This window comes from Microcaecilia unicolor, chromosome 3 (assembly GCF_901765095.1).
Source record: "Microcaecilia unicolor chromosome 3, aMicUni1.1, whole genome shotgun sequence".
In the NCBI taxonomy this organism is placed as follows: Eukaryota; Metazoa; Chordata; class Amphibia; order Gymnophiona; family Siphonopidae; genus Microcaecilia; species Microcaecilia unicolor.
The window spans coordinates 13,247,241-13,263,523 of record NC_044033.1 but is presented as its reverse complement, the minus strand read 5'-3'; the positions used below and the strand labels follow the sequence as shown (position 1 = coordinate 13,263,523).

General features: G+C 43.9%; 1 protein-coding gene across 1 annotated transcript in view; it reads right to left on the bottom strand.

The window, feature by feature from the left end:
- DNAH8 (dynein axonemal heavy chain 8) overlaps window positions 1-16,283 on the bottom strand; it is a 1,267,128-nt gene that overhangs the window by 569,600 nt on the left and 681,245 nt on the right. The window contains 2 exon segments of the mRNA XM_030199255.1: window positions 12,847-13,010; window positions 13,103-13,256. Of these exon segments, the coding sequence (XP_030055115.1) occupies window positions 12,847-13,010; window positions 13,103-13,256 (318 nt within the window).

Here is a 16,283-nt window from a genome sequence, read left to right as displayed (position 1 = left end):
GAAATAATGCCTAAACGTCGAGGGAGAGTAGCGGCTAGAGCTTCCCCGCTACCCCCTCCATTGCCTGGTACTATTGACCGATTCTTTAGACCACCGGGTCTTGCCTCGCCAAGCGGGATGTCGCCAGCTGGAAACGCCGTTGAACTGGAGACTTCGGCTTCCCTTGGCCTCGATGTCACACTAAGCCCCGCTACGCGTTCACCACCTCCCCAGCCGATTGGCGCGAGTTCTTTCCTCCTTGAATCGACAGGGTCTACCCCGGAAGGTATAGAGGGCCCTGTAGAGCGTCGATTGGAAGCACAGTTAACAACGGAGAAGGGAACGGAGGGCATTTTGCCCAATGAGACGCCGCGGAGTGAGGGGTGAGGAGCTGAGGAACAGAGTCAGACTCCTGAGCTGACTTCCACAAGGTTTGAAATTCCTAAAGCGTTAGTGGAAAAACCAAAAGAAGTGACATTAGATACCTTATGGGATTTGGTGTCTAACCTGGGTCAAATTTTTCTTAAGCAAAATAATGAGACGTTACCAAGATTAAAATCTTTGGAGACTGATTTTCAAAAAAAAGAAGAGGAGTTTAAAGATCTGGAAGACAAATTTGGAAAATTTGAATTTTGAAGTAATTCAATCTACGATGATAAAAGATTTGACCAGTCTTAGGATGAAGACTGAAGTGTTTGATAACTATACTAAAAGTCATAATTTAAGATTTGTCAACTTTCCCAGAGTACAAAATGTAACTCCTCAGGAAATGTTAAAACGCTATTTGCGTGAGATCTTGGATATTCCTGAACAGAATCTTCCACCCTTTACCTTGGTCTATTATATTCCTGGGAAAGACCTGAATCGGATACCTGAAAAACCAATAGACATTTCTCTTTTGCTTGAAACTACTGACTCTGAACTTGCCTCAGCCGCCACCTTGGTGGCGACTGTCGCATTATTGCCAGATAAGAATTGGATATTCCGCATGTTTTTCCGTAATAAAGAAAAGCCTTTTCTAGGGTTTAAAATTCTCCTGTTTCCAGATGTCTCTAAGGAGACTAGACGGCGGAGGAAACAATTCTTACTCCTAAAGCCTGAAGTATTGCACTTGGGGGGCACCTTTTTTTTAAGATACCCTTGCAAGTGCATAATAAGGCTTGGGGGTAAAAAATATGTATTTGTGGAACCTGCTCATGTCTCTGCACTTATAGCCTCAGCAAAATTGGACAAATGATAAATGAATTAGGCAACCCCACTTAATGTAGTGCGATATCCAGTTATATTTTCTTTTACTGTTGTTTGTTTCCAGTATTTTTCCTACATTTTGGATTCCTGATTTATGGACTTGAGTGTCAATTTCTTATGAAGAGCGAAATTATTTTATTTTTCGTGATTAAGTTTTTCTGAGAAAGATTTATGCATATGTATGACACTTCCTAAACAAGATGTTTCTTGTAATAATTTGAATAATTGAATAAATAAATAAATAAATAAATAAAGATGGGTAGGGGCAAGAGGTATTTGGCATGAAATTGGAAGTTGGGGGGAGGCAGCAGGTGTGGAGATGGAGGCATTTCAGATGACAGATTTGGGTGGACAGAAACGTGAAACAGGCTCACAGAGTCTCTCGCAGCTCTCTTGCAGTCAGCACCTATGTAAACAATCATAGTGACATGCTGCAGTAGCATTTATTCATGATTTAAAAGTGATCTAAGTCCCGGCATTCATCTGATGTTGGATGTATGACAGCATACTATCCGGAATTGGGGATAGACATTGCTGGCATAGCACTGCCCTTGACACTCCCCTGTAACGCTCCCCAACAAACCTCTGCCAGCCCTATACATTTTAGTGGCTTAAACATTTTGTCCTGTCCTTTTGTAAAATACTAGATTATACATTTTAGTCACAAAAATGCATAAGTGTCAGGATTGAGACATCTAAAATGTGAATCTTCTTATTAACAAGAGGTGCATGTTGGTGGTGGGGTCCTCTCACATTCTCATTTGTACTTCTTTTAGGATTCTGTGAATGGGCACTTTCACAGATTCCAGGGGGGGGGGTGTTGAGGACTTGGAGGATGTCCAGTGTTTCTGCCCTAGGTTCCTTCTCGGTCTCTAAAAAAAAAAAAAAAATGGGATGACCTTAGCAATCTCTCTGATAAATTTAGTGAATGAGTTCCTCTGGGGAGATTTACATGTGTGCTGGAGACCAGTGGACTCCTCCTCTAAGACCCCTGGCTCTTTTCCAGATGCTCAGGAGTGCTCTAATTCTTAGAACTACTCAGCTGGAGATGTTTGTGTCTCTGCCTGTCTTGAATGACTGAACTCTTGGTCAATGCACCAGGAAAGCCTTCTCTCACGATAGATTGGAGATCAACACCATTGTGGTCAGTACTGACTCTGAAACCCTTCAAGTTCAGTGTTGGTGAATCCTGCAGGCAGTGAATGAGCTTCAAGGATCAGTTGAACCATCTTGAGCCTCAGCACACTTGATGTCAAAGCATCTGCTTCACATCAAGAAATGAAGCACTCCATGCATTCCTCGAATTTCTTCATGTCCTCCTGAGTTATTTGAAATGTATCGGAAGCTAGGTCTCGGCTCCGTGGAAGCTGTCGCACCCCATCCAATACCATGGAGGATATGGTCCTTATGTCTGGGGCACTTTAAGGACATCAGTGCTCTTGGTATCATGTACTGAAGGGACTCAACATCTGACATCCTTCACCATTAGTACCAATGAGGATGAGGACAAATCTTTTCTCTTCCTTGGGTGGGAAGTGGAGGATGACTAATTCTGATGGCCTCTATCAATCATGATTGAGACACATTTAAATTGAGAGTATCCACCCAGTATTCAGTTCAGCTCCCAGAGCCATGTAGACTGGAGCTTCTGATGCAATGTCAATGGACTAGAATTCAATTGTGCTGCTTCACACGAGCATGGATACCTGTCTTTGACATCTATGAGCACAGATGACAATCAGAGGGATCATGATTTGATTCTTGACATTACAGGCACCAAGAATCTATTATGGATATGGTCCTGTTGCACTGGGAACACTTTTTAAAGCAATTGGGAACCTTTTTTAGGACATGTCTGAAAAATAGCCATAGGGAAATCAAATGTCTTGATGAGGAAAAAATACCCAACCATGTGTCATAGGCCTGTTGAGGTCAACAGAGAGCTGATAAAAAAAAAGGAAAGGCAAAACACACCAAAACATTAACTTATACCCTGTGTACTAAGCCGTGCTAGCGGCTGCAATGTACTAATGATGACAAAGCCCATTCACTTTGAATGGGCTGTGTTGGCATTGCTGTGCGGCTTATTTTCAAAAGAGAAGGACGCCCATCTTTCGACAGAAATCGGAAGATGGGCATCCTTCTCCCAGGGTCGTCCAAATTGCTATAATCGAAAGCTGATTTTGGACATCCACAACGGTTTTCCATCGCAGGGGCAGCCAAAGTTCACGGGGGCGTGATGGAGGCGTAGTGAAGGCGGGATTTGGGCATGCCTAACACATAGACGTCCTCGACCCATAATGGAAAATAAAAGGGCGTCCCTGACGAGCACTTGGATGACTTTACCTGGTCCTGTTTTTCTTACGACCAAGGCACAAAAAGGTGCCTGAAATGACCAGATGACCACCCCTTACTCGCCCCCGTGGTCACTAACCCCCTCCCACCCTAAAAAAATATCTTTCAAAATATTTTGTGCCAGCCTCAGATGTCATACTCAGGTCCATGACAGCAGTATGCAGGTCCCTAGAGCAGTTTTATTGGGTGCAGTGCACTTCAGGCAGGCGGACCCAGGCCCATCCAGCCCACCTGTTACGTTTGTGGAGGAAACAGAGCGCCCTCCAAAATCCACCATAAACCCACTGTACCCACATCTAGGTGCCCCTCTTCACCCGTAAGGGCTATGGTAGTGGTGTACAGTTGTGGGTAGTGGGTTTTTTTTTTGGGGGGGGGGGGGTTAGGGGGCTCAGCACATAAGTTAAGGGAGCTATGTACCTGGCAGCAATTTATGAAGTCCACTGCAGTGCCCCTTAGGGTGACTGGCTGGTGTCCTGGCACTTCAGGGGGAACAGTGCACTAGAAATGCTGGCTCTTTCCATGACCAAATGGATTGCATTTGGTCGTTTCTGAGATGGACGTCCTTGGTTTCCATCATCACCGAAAATCAGAAACGACCAAATCTAGGGACGACCATCTCTAAGACCGACCAAAATTTCAAGATTTGGGCGTCCCTGACCGTATTATCAAAGCGGAAGATGGACGTCCATCTTGTTTTGATAAAGCAAAGATACATACCTGTAGCAGGTATTCTCCGAGGACAGCAGGCTGATTGTTCTCACATGTGGGTCAACATCCGCGTCGGCCCGGGAATCAGCAATTTTGCAAGCAAAATACCGACAAACGTTTTGCCAGTCTTCTGGAGCGCCTGCAGCACGCACCACGCATGCGCGGCCAACTTCCCGCCCGTCGTGTAAGCGTTCACACTAAGTTTAATCAGAAAGCAAATAAACAACAAACAACAACTCCAAAGGGGAGGTGGGCGGGTTTGTGAGAACAATCAGCCTGCTGTCCTCGGAGAACACCTGCTACAGGTATGTATCTTCGCTTTCTCCGTGGAAAAGCAGGCTGCTTGTTCTCACATGTGGGGTATCCCTAGCAACCAGGCTCACTCAAAACAAACATTGGTCAACTGGGCCGCGCAACGGCGAGGACATAACATAGATTGACCTGAAACCATAACTGCGAGTGCAGCCTGGAACAGAACAAAAATAGGTCTATAGGGTGGAGTTGGATTCTAAACCCCGAACAGATTCTGCAGCACCGACTGCCCAAACTGACTGTCGCGTTGGGTGTCCTGCTGAAGGCAGTAGTGAGATGTGATTGTGTGGACTGCTGACCATGTTGCAGCCTTGCAAATCTCTTCAATGGAGGCTGACTTTAAGTGAGCCACTGACACAGCCATGGCTCTGACATTGTGAGCCGTGACATGGCCCTCTAGAGTCAACCCAGCTTGGGTATAAGTCAAGGAAATGCAATCTGCTAGCCATTTGGAGATTGTGCATTTTCCGATGGCGACTCCCATCCTGTTGGGATCAAAAGAAACAAACTGGGCGGATTGTATAAAGGGCTTTGTACGCTCCACGTAAAAGGCCAATGCTCTTTTGCAGTCCAAGGTGTGCAAACTGCTTATGCCAGGGCGGGTATGGGGACGGGGAAAGAATGTTGGTGTCATGATCCCTGCTTGCAAAGGTATGGGCATCTAAGGAGATGGCAGCCATCTTGGATTTGGGCATATCCAGGAGAGGGCGGCCATCTCAAAGGTGGGCGTCTTAGGATGGAGCGGCCATCTTGGTGTTGGGCAGCCTCAGGAAGGAAGTCCATGTTTGGGCTTGAGGGTGTCTCTGTTTGGAGCAGCCATCTTGAAGACAGCTGTGTATGTTTGGGGCTAATTCCTGCACTACTTAAAGCCTTGCCACCAGTCCTCCCACGCTTCGGCTTCTATTCAATTCTCTGGGTAGTTGCAGTGCCTTCTGGATTTGCTTCTGTTTGCTGCCTGGTATTGACCTTCGCCTGATTCTGGATTTGCTTCTGTTTGCTGCCTGGTATTGACCTTTGCCTGATCCTGGATTTTCTGCTGTTTGCTGCCTGGTATTGACCTTCGCCTGATTCTGGATTTGCTTCTGTTTGCTGCCTGGAATTGACCTTTGCCTGATCCTGGATTTTCTACTGTTTGCTGCCTGGTATTGACCACTGTTTGCTCCTGGTCCTTCTTTGCCCACTGCCTGGCTGTGCCCCATGGACTTTGTTCTGGACTCAGTTCTTCCTGCTGTTGGCTTCCCGCACCTGGGGGCTCAACCCCTGTGGAACGGAGGGAGACCTGGGGGGAACTCGGGGTTGGCTGACAGCTCGGTGGGGATTCTTCCTTCATCGGGCACAAGGGCTCACATCTCTACTTGGCGTGCCTGACAGTTGGCAAGAACTTAGGGTGCGTGCAGAGGACTACTCTGTTGTGATGGAACTTAATGTAAGGTGCATGCACTACCAAGGCCTGAAGCTCACTGACTCAACGAACTGAAGTACTTCAGGTCAAGTATTTCAGATGACATGAATACAGTGGCTCAAAAGGCGCTTTCATCAGCTGGGTGAGAACGACGTTGAGATCCCGTGACACTGTAGAGGTTTAAAGGGGGCTCTGACAAAAGCAAACCTCTCGTGAATCGAACAACTAAAGGCTGTCCAGAGATAGCCTTACCCTCTACACGGCGGTGATAAGCACTAATCGAACTAAGGTGAACCCTTACGGAATTGGTCTTGAGACCAGACTCTGACAAGTGTAGAAGGTATTCAAGCAGGGTCTGTGTAGGACAAATAGTAACATAGTAGATGACGGCAGAAAAAGACCTGCACGGTCCATCCAGTCTGCCCAACAAGATAACTCATATTTGCTACTTTTTGTGTATACCCTACTTTGATTTGTACCTGTGCTCTTCAGGGCACAGACCGTATAAGTCTTCCCAGCACTATCCCCGCCTCCCAACCACCAGCCCCACCTCCCAACCACTGGCTCTGGCACAGACCGTATAAGTCTGCCCAGCACTATCCTCGCCTCCCAACCACCAGCCCCACCTCCCAACCACCGGCTCTGGCACAGACCGTACAAGTCTGCCCAGCACTATCCCCGCCTCCCAACCACCAGTCCTGCTTCCCACCACCGGCTCTGGCACAGACCGTATAAGTCTGCCCAGCACTATCCCCGCCTCCCAACCACCAGCCCCGCCTCCCGATCCATTTCTTCGGCACAGGAGATGGGTGTCCTTCTCCCAGGGTCGCCCAAATCGGCATAACTGAAAGCCGATTTTCGGCGTCCCCAACTGCTTTCCGTCGCGGGGACGACCAAAGTCCCCGGGGGGGTGTCGGGAGCATAGCGGAAGTGGGACTCGGGCGTGCTTAACACATGCGCATCCTTGGCCGATAATGGAAAAAAGAAGGGCGTCCCTGATGAGCACATGGCTGACTTTACTTGGTCCATATTTTCTTGCAACCAAGCCTCAAAAAGGTGCTCAAACTGACCAGATAACCACCGAAGGGAATCGGGGATGACCTCCCCTTACTCCCCCCAGTGGTCACTAACCCCCTCCCACCATAAAAAACAAGTTTAAAATACTTTTTTGCCAGCCTCAAATGTCATACCCAGCTGCATGACAGCAGTATGCAGGTCCCTGGAGCAGTTTTAGTGGGTGCAGTGCACTTCAAGCAGGCAGACCCAGGCCCATCCTCCCCTACCTTTTACACTTGTGGTGGTAAATGTGAGCCCTTCAAAACCCCACTGTACTCACATGTAAGTACCCCCCTTCCCTGTAAGGGCTATGGTAGTGTTGTACAGTTGTAGGGAGTGGGTTTTTTTTTTTTTTTTTTTTTGGGGGGGGGGGGCTCAGCATCCAAGGTAAGGGAGCTATGCACCTGGGAGTAATTTCTGAAGTCCACTGCAATGCCCCCTAGGGTGCCCGGTTGGTGTCCTGGCATGTCAGGGGGATCAGTGCACTACGAATGCTAGCTCCTCCCACGACCAAAGGGTTTGGATTTGGTCGTTTCTGAGATGGGCGTCCTCAGTTTCCATTATCGCAGAAAACTGGGGACGACCATCTCTAAGGTCGACCTATATGTTGAGATTTGGGCGTCCCCGACTGTATTATCAAAATAAAAGATGGACGCCCATCTTGTTTCGATAATACAGGTTTCCCCGCCCCTTCACTGGGACGTCCTGCAAGGACGTGCTCAGGAAAACTTGGGTGCCCCATTTGATTATGCCCCTCTAGGTATTTTTCTGTTCCTGAAGGGCACACAATTTAAAAAATTAAAAAAGCATTAAAGCGGGATCTGAACCTAGGTCCCTTGGTTTTATAGTCCACTTCACTAACCACTAGGCTAGGCTATTCCTCAAATCTGAATGATGTGCTATTCAGAATGGCCATAATCAGGGGCGTAGCTACGGGTGGGCCTGGGTGGGCCCAGGCCCACCCAATTTGAGCTCTGGCCCGCCCACCCACTTTTCCTTCAGGCCCGCGCCAGCCCCAGCTCCCATTGCCGGCCACTGCTGCTTTTCCTGATGAGCAGCAGGGCCGGCGCTACAAAAAGAAGAAGCGTTCAGCTGACTGAGCTGTGCGCCAAAGCAAACGACGACTCGACGAGAAAAAATGTTTTTAAAAAACGTGGCACCGCAGGCAGCCTCGAAGCATTGGCTGCTGGCTCTGCAGGCTCCACCCGTCTCTTACGTCACTGCCCCTGGAGCAAAGCAGGGGCAGTGACGTAAGAGACGGGAGGAGCCTGCAGAGCCAGCAGCCAATGCTTCGAGGCTGCCTGCGGTGCCGCGTTTTTTTTTAAACATTTTTTCTCGTCGAGTCGTCCTTTGCGTTGGCTCAGTCAGCTGAGCGCTTCTTTTTGTAGCGCCGGCCCTGCTGCTCATCAGGAAAAGCAGCAGTGGCCGGCAATGGGAGCTGGGGCTGGTGGGCCTGAATCGGGAGAGGGAAAATGGATGGCAGGATGGGGAGAAAGAGGAAAATGGAAGGATGGGGAGAGAAAGAGGGAAAACAGATGGGAGGATGGCAGAGAAAGAGGGAAAACGGAGGATGGGGAGAGAAAGAGGGAAAACAGATGTGAGGATGGCAGAGAAAGAGGGAAAATGGAAGGATGGGGAGAGAAAGAGGGAAAACAGATGGGATGATGGCAGAGAAAGAGGGAAAACGGAAGGATGGGGAGAGAAAGAGGGAAAACAGATGGAAGGATGGCAGAGAAAGAGGGAAAACAGATGGGAGGATGGCAGAGAAAGAGGGAAAACGGAAGGATGGGGAGAGAAAGAGGGAAAACAGATGGAAGGATGGCAGAGAAAGAGGGAAAAAGGAAGGATGGGGAGAGAAAGAGGGAAAACAGATGGAAGGATGGCAGAGAAAGAGGGAAAACAGATGGAAGGATGGCAGAGAAAGAGGGGAGCGTGCCAGGTGCCCTTGACCTGGATTGGCCACTGTCGGTGACAGGATGCTGGGCTAGATGGACCTTTGGTCTTTCCCAGTATGGCACTACTTATGTACTTATGTACTTATGTAGGATGCAGAGAAAAAGGGGAGAAACTGGAAGGATGTGGAGAAAGAAGGGACACTGAACAGAAAAGGGTAGAGAGATAGACACTGGTTAGAAGGAGGGAGAGAGACAATAGATGGAAGGATCAGGAGAGAGGGTAGAAGGATGGGGAGAGAAAGAGGGAAGACGCTGGATGGAAGGGTAGGGAGAAAGAGGTGACACAATGGAAGGATGCAGAAAGAAAGAGGGGAGACTATTGGAAGGATGGGGAGAGAGAGGGGAGACACTGGAAGGATGGGGAGAGAAAGAGGAGAGCTGATGCATGGAAAGGGGGAGTAGTGAAAGATTGGAGAATAAGAGGAAGGGGCATGGGGAGAACAAGGGTGAGAAAAAGATGAAAAGCCATAAGTAGATGAAGGAAATTAAAGAATGGATAGTAAGAATGAATTAAATCTGGACACAGAGAGAGGCAGAAAAATATTGAAGTAAAGAAAAAGGAGAGAAAAATGACAAATGGCCTGGCAGAAGAGTTAAGCGAAAACGAAGGAAAGCAGAATCTAGAGACTGGGAGCAACACAATGAGAAAAAGTAAATGGCCATACAACAAAGGTAAAGAAAATAATTTTATTTTTAATTTAGGATACTTCCTTCCTTAGGTCAGGAGAGGATACCGTAACAGCATTATACTGACCTGAGGCAGGAGGTTTTGGCCTCTGAAAGCTCACTGAAAAGGATTAGGCTATTAAATAAATTGTCTGAAATCAGATGCACTGAAAAGCAGCACTTTATCCTGTGTGACAAATGCATCTGAGTGTGACTAAATTTTGCTGGGGGGGTGGGTAGAGAGAAAATTTTGTGCCCACCCACTTTGGGTTCAGGCCCACCCAAAATTGGCAGTCTGGCTACGCCACTGGCCATAATACCTGAAACTGTCACAGAGTCTGGTATTCCTTTCCAGTTTCACTTTCAGGGGAGAGGGAGGGAGACAGCAACCACTGGGGAATTAAGGAGGTGTCATGCTGTAATCCCTCCAGAGGCCAGCTACTCAATCAGAGCTCAGGATGAGTTACATATGATATTCAATTATATTGGGTATTTCCCTGTATAACATGCTTTGCAATGCAAAGTGTACTTGAAATTATGGAGGATGCAGTGACTTGCCAAGGTCATAAGCCACATTAGAAGAAATAGGATTTGAATCCTGGCTTTCTCAGCCTGCTGATCTATACCACCAGTCTACTGCATTGCCAAGTTCTAGGCCTTGGTCAGCTGGACATGTATTTTAATTTAAGGGGGCCCTTACATTTTATCTTTGTCTTGTGTATTCATAAGGTTACTACAGTATTCTCAATGGAGAAGGGTAGTTAGTGGGGTTCCCCAGGGGTCTGTGCTGGGACTGCTGCTTTTTAACATATTTATAAATGATCTAGAGATGGGAGTAACTAGTGAGGTAATTAAATTTGCTGATGACACAAAGTTATTCAAAGTTCTTAAATCGCGAGAGGAATGTGAAAAATTATAAAAGGATCTTACAAGACTGGGAGACTAGGCATCTAAATGGCAGGTGACATTTAATGTGAGCAAGTGCAAAATGATACATGTGGGAAAGAGGAACCTGAACTAAAGCTACATAATGCAAGGTTCCACGTTAGGAGTAACCGACTAAGAAAGGGATCTCGGCGTCATTGTTAATGATACGTTGAAACCCTCTGCTCGGTGTGCTGCGACGGCTAAGAAAGCAAATAGAATGTTAGGTATTATAAGGAAATGAATAGAAAACAAAAGTGAGGATGTTATAATGCCTTTGTATCGGTCCATGGTGCAACCGCATCTTGAATATTGTGTTCAATTCTGGTCGCCGCATCTCAAAAAAGATATAGTGGAATTAGAAAAGGTGCAGAGAAGGGCGACGAAAATGATGAAGGGGTTGGGACGACTTCCCTACGAGGAAAGGCTAAAGCGGCTAGGGCTCTTCAGCTTGGAGAAAAGACGGCTGACAGGAGATATATGATAGAGGTCTATAAAATAATGAGTGGAGTGGTGAGTGGAGTGGAACAGGTATACATAAAGCTTCTGTTTACGCTTTCCAACAATACTAGGACTAGGGGGCATGCGATGAAGCTACAAAGCAGTAAACTTAATACAAATCGGAGAAAATGTTTTTTACTCAACGTGTAATTAAACTCTGGAATTCGTGGGAATGTGGTTAAGGCAGTTAGCTTAGCGGGGTTTAAAAAAGGTCTGGGCAGCTTCCTAAAGGAAAAGTCCACAGACCATTATTAAGTTGACTTGGGGAAAATCCACTGCTATTTCTGGGATAAGCAGCATAAAATGTATGAACTTTTTCGGGATCTTGCCAGGTATTTTTGACCTGGATTGGCCACTGTTGGAAACAGGATGATGGACTTGATGGACCTTTGATCTGTCCCAGTGTGGCAATACTTATGTACTTATGTAAATCATGCTATACAAAGATATAGAGTTACTATATACAAAATAATTTGGGAGTCACATCATTCCACTGGTATGCCAATACTCATAATATGCTACAGAATATAGGAAAATATAATACATCAATAATATGTGTTCAGTGATTTATTGTTAGTATATAATACCATATTTAAAAAAATATGTAGTACAATATAAATTAAATCAGGATAATATAAACATATTAAATATATAATATAATATCATTAAAATAATCCCGGATGACACATTACTCATTATGACTAATTATGAGTTTTAGCCTTAAATGCTAATGAATGTCAAAGTTTAACCCCTCTGTTTACTATGCTAATGCCGACACAGCCCATTCAGTTTGAATAGGCTGTACTGACATTGCTGCATGGCTTGGGGGGGAGGGGGGGTAAATGTTTAATTTCCAGCTACTTAGGGATTATTGATGTTTTTTGTGCCACAGGTACTATTGCTTGGTACCATTTTCAATTGAATCAAATGTGTACATTTATGCACTTAGGAGTCAGGGAAGTGTTATTTTTCTACTGTTTATCATAGTAACATAGTAAATGATGGCAGATAAAGACCTGTACGGTCCATCCAGTCTGCCCAACAAGATAAACTCATTATATATAGTATGTGATACTTTATATGTATATCTGAGTTTGATTTGTCCTTGCTATTTTCAGGGCACAGACTGTAGAAGTCTGCCCAGCACTGTTATTGTACTAAAAGTTCTGAAGTTAACATTGAAGCCCCTTCAAATTTACACTCCAGGTCATCCACATCTATTCAGTCAGGATCAGTGCACAGACCGTAGAAGTCCGCCCAGCATTGGTTTTACTCTCCAATTATCGGCGTCACCACCTAATCTCCACTAAGATTTCATAGATCCATTCCTTCTAAACAGGATTCCTTTGTGTTTATCCCACGCATGTTTGAATTCCATTACCGTTTTCATCTCCACCACCTCCCAAAGGGGGGCATTCCATGTATCTACCACCCTCTCCGTGAAAAAATACTTCCTGACATTACTCCTGTGTCTGCCCACCTTCATCCTCAATTCATGTCCTCTAGTTCTACTGCCTTCCCATCTCTGGAAAAGGTTTGTTTGCAGATTAATACCTTTCAAATATTTCAATGTCTGTATCATGTCACCCGTTTCTCCTTTCCTCCAAAGTACTTAAAAAAAAAACTGGTGTTAGTTAAAACCTAAAATCAAAGCCCTATGAATAATTGAATTAGAGGTCAACTATATATATGTTGGCAAGTCAATATATAAAAGTGCTGCATTCAAAAAAATGTCCATACCCTGTGAGTGATTTCTGGCACACTTCCAGCTGTTCGTGTAAATGAGGTAAGAGCTGTCTCATCGTTTCATCTCCTACACAGCAACTAATTACGTTGGGTATGTCATGAGCACGCTGCATTATTTTTATCCATGATTTGTCAATATTCTGGAAACGTTTAGCTTCCTAAATATAAAATGAAATGAAGTTAAATGAATGTACTATGTGGTACCAATCACTGAGCTACAGATTCTGATTGTTAGATTCTATTGTTTTACCTGAGGTAATTGTTTTGCAATATCTCCACCTATAAAAACAGCTTCCAAATAAACCCAGAGATTCTGAACAACCAACCATTCTTCAATGATATCTGTGGAAGTACTCAGTTTGAACACCCAGTCTTGAATTTTCTTCTTAAATGGTGCATTGTATCTAAAATGAAAATAAGTGATAATAATATGTACCTGTACTGAGTAATCACAGGATTTGCTGTGATTATAGGATACATTTGCATGCTGGCTACAGCAGTTTGAAATCAATGAATGCACTCACTCACTTTTTTTCAGTTATGAGCACATCCGAAAGACCTGGCATAAGGGGTGTCTGAGCCTTTTTTAATACGTTAAGTTCTGTATTGTTGTTAAGCACTGAACGCTTGCTTTCAAGCATACACTATATTAATATGCACTTTATTTCATGCCACGTATTTGCTATAACGCAGAAAACAATTCCTTCAAGTGTGGGCCCCATATCTACAAATGCTGAGCCCAAGGGGACGAAGCCTGCTCATTAACACCTGCTAAGTCCTGAAGTGATTTCTCAGTGGCTCCCGAGGACACTCCTAACTAGGCTTGGTTTGCAAGGGAGGGTGGGAAGGGAGGAGGGGGGGAAGAGGGGGGGATAGAATGAGAAGGGAGGAGGGGTGGAGGTACGGGGAATAAAGTTAATGGTTGCATTGAAATGTGGGCCGAGACATTATGATGTTTAAAACATTTTTGTACCATTACTTGATCAAACGGAAATCAGAAGGTGTCAATATCTGCCAGCAAGCATGGTTAGGCAAAAACACTACAATATTCTTGCTAGCTGAATGTAAAAATTTGATAAGATTTTAAAGCACAGGCAGACCATACATATGGTTTTACCAGAGAGAATGTCTCTCGAAGTCGGGCTATAAGGAACAAGGCCCTTTGAGATATTATTCTGCAATGCAATATGTTATATGTATTACGTTCTCCTATGTTATGCTGTTGACTACTCTTTATAAATGGAAAACTTTAATAAACAGATTTAAAAATAATAAAAATAAAAAATGTAATGATACAAAGTAATAGTAAAATATGTTTTCGTGAGATTTTATTAGATATTAGAGACAACAATAGAAAAAGAATCACAAAACCAAGCTAATAATAGAACAAAGAAAAAGTGCCTGGAAGTTTTAAACAAAATACCAAATGCAATCTTAAATATTCAAACAGTATTGCAAAGAGAGTCCATATAAAGAGTGACTGGAGACCATATTACAGTTTTCTTAAGAACTGGACCTTGGAGACTAGCCAATGCTAGTTCATATTTCTGATATAACAAAACAGATTGCCACCAAAAATGTTCATTAAGAGGAATTTGTCTAGTTGACTAGAATAATTTGTTGAGCAATTGTAATTAAAATATCAAACAATCGACTATGAGGAATAGATAGTTGATGTTCCAGAGAACAAGATTTAAAAATAATTACTGACAAAGAAAGAGGAATATCTGAGTTAAATATTTTACAAATGGTACTCCAACTATTTTTCCAGAAAGACTGATGAATCTATGAACATTCAAAAGTCATGTGGATTAATGTTCCTGGTAGTTGATGGCTGTGCCAACAGAGATTAGTGGGAGAAAAATTTGCAGAATGTAACTTATGTGGAGTCCAAACAGCTCTATAATAAAAGAACATTGATTGTAGAAAATTTGCAGTTGGTAAAGGTTTGATTAAAGATGACCATAATTTATCATAGGAATCTTCAGGGAGGAGAAGATGTGATTCCTTTTCCCAAATTTGTAGAAGTGTGTTGCTGTTCTTGCATTGAGAAGACAGAAGTAGTCTATATATAGACGATGCAACGTGACCTGAATTTAACAGGTTTTCAGAAAGCTGTAAAATGGAAGGACTGGAGCAAGTAAAAGACTTTATTTTAGTAGAAGTCCTTAGACAATGAGCTAGTTGAATCCATCTGAAAAACTGAGATGAGGGGAGATATTTAGATTGCAGGTCTTAAAAGTACAGTATGCAAATCACAATTATAAACATAAGCTCCAAATATTACAATCTATCCAATTTTTCCAGAGAAAAGGGTTGTTATTTATTAGAAAATCAGGATTTCCCCATATTGAGGAAAATGCTGACATATAAAAAGGAAATTCAAGTATATTATCTAAGGTTTGACGACAAGCTTTAGTATGTACCAGAATAGGATTTTCTTTCTGTGAAGAAGTCAGAGAATGTGTAGTAAGTAAAAAAAGGTGCCCTTGGCCTGGATTGGCCGCTGTCGTGCACAGGATGCTGGGCTCGATGGACCCTTGGTCTTTTCCCAGTGTGGCATTACTTATGTACTTAAGAGGAAAGGGATGCGCTAGGGTTGCTCCAGTAAAAGCCATACAGGAGAATAAACAGGATCAGAAAAAAAAACAGTGACAACCTTGTTGAGTAAGAAAAGCCTTATAATACAATAGGAAACATGACACCAAATTTCTCTTTTGGGGCTTTAAGTTTTGCGAGATTCTGATCTGTTTAGACTTCAATAGAAAAGAAAACAATAGCTTGTCAATTTGTTTATAAAAGGAAGTATGAAATAAAACTAGTATTTATTTATTTATTTATTGCATTTGTATCCCACATTATCCCACCTCTTTGCAGGCTCAATGTGGCTTACAATTCATCATGGATACTGGAAGTAGAGGAGAATATACATTTGGTTTTACAGAGGGTTTGGGGTTACATGGTAGTGAACTACATGATAGTGTTAAAGCAAAAGATGATATAAGACATTTCTGGATATATTAAAGATTATACAGTTACACGTGCTGATCTTTCTGATATATCTTGTCGAAGAGATAGGTTTTCAATAGTTAGCGGAAATTGATCAATTCATAGACAGTTTTCAAGTTGTGTGGCAACACGTTCCAGAGCTGCGTGCTCATATAGGAAAAGGCAGATGCATGCATTAATTTGTATTTCAGGCCTTTACACTTGAGAGGATGAAGATTGAGGATAGTGCGAGAAGATTTTTTTGCGTTTCTGGGTGGAAGTTCTATTAAGTCTGACATGTACGCTGGGGCGTCACCATGGATTATTTTGTGGACTAAGGTACAGAGTTTGAACGTGATGCTGAGTATAAAGTTTATCACAGGAGTAACAATCATTTTGATGGTCTGAAGCCTACCCCACCAGGAGAAACATGTAAAGGACGC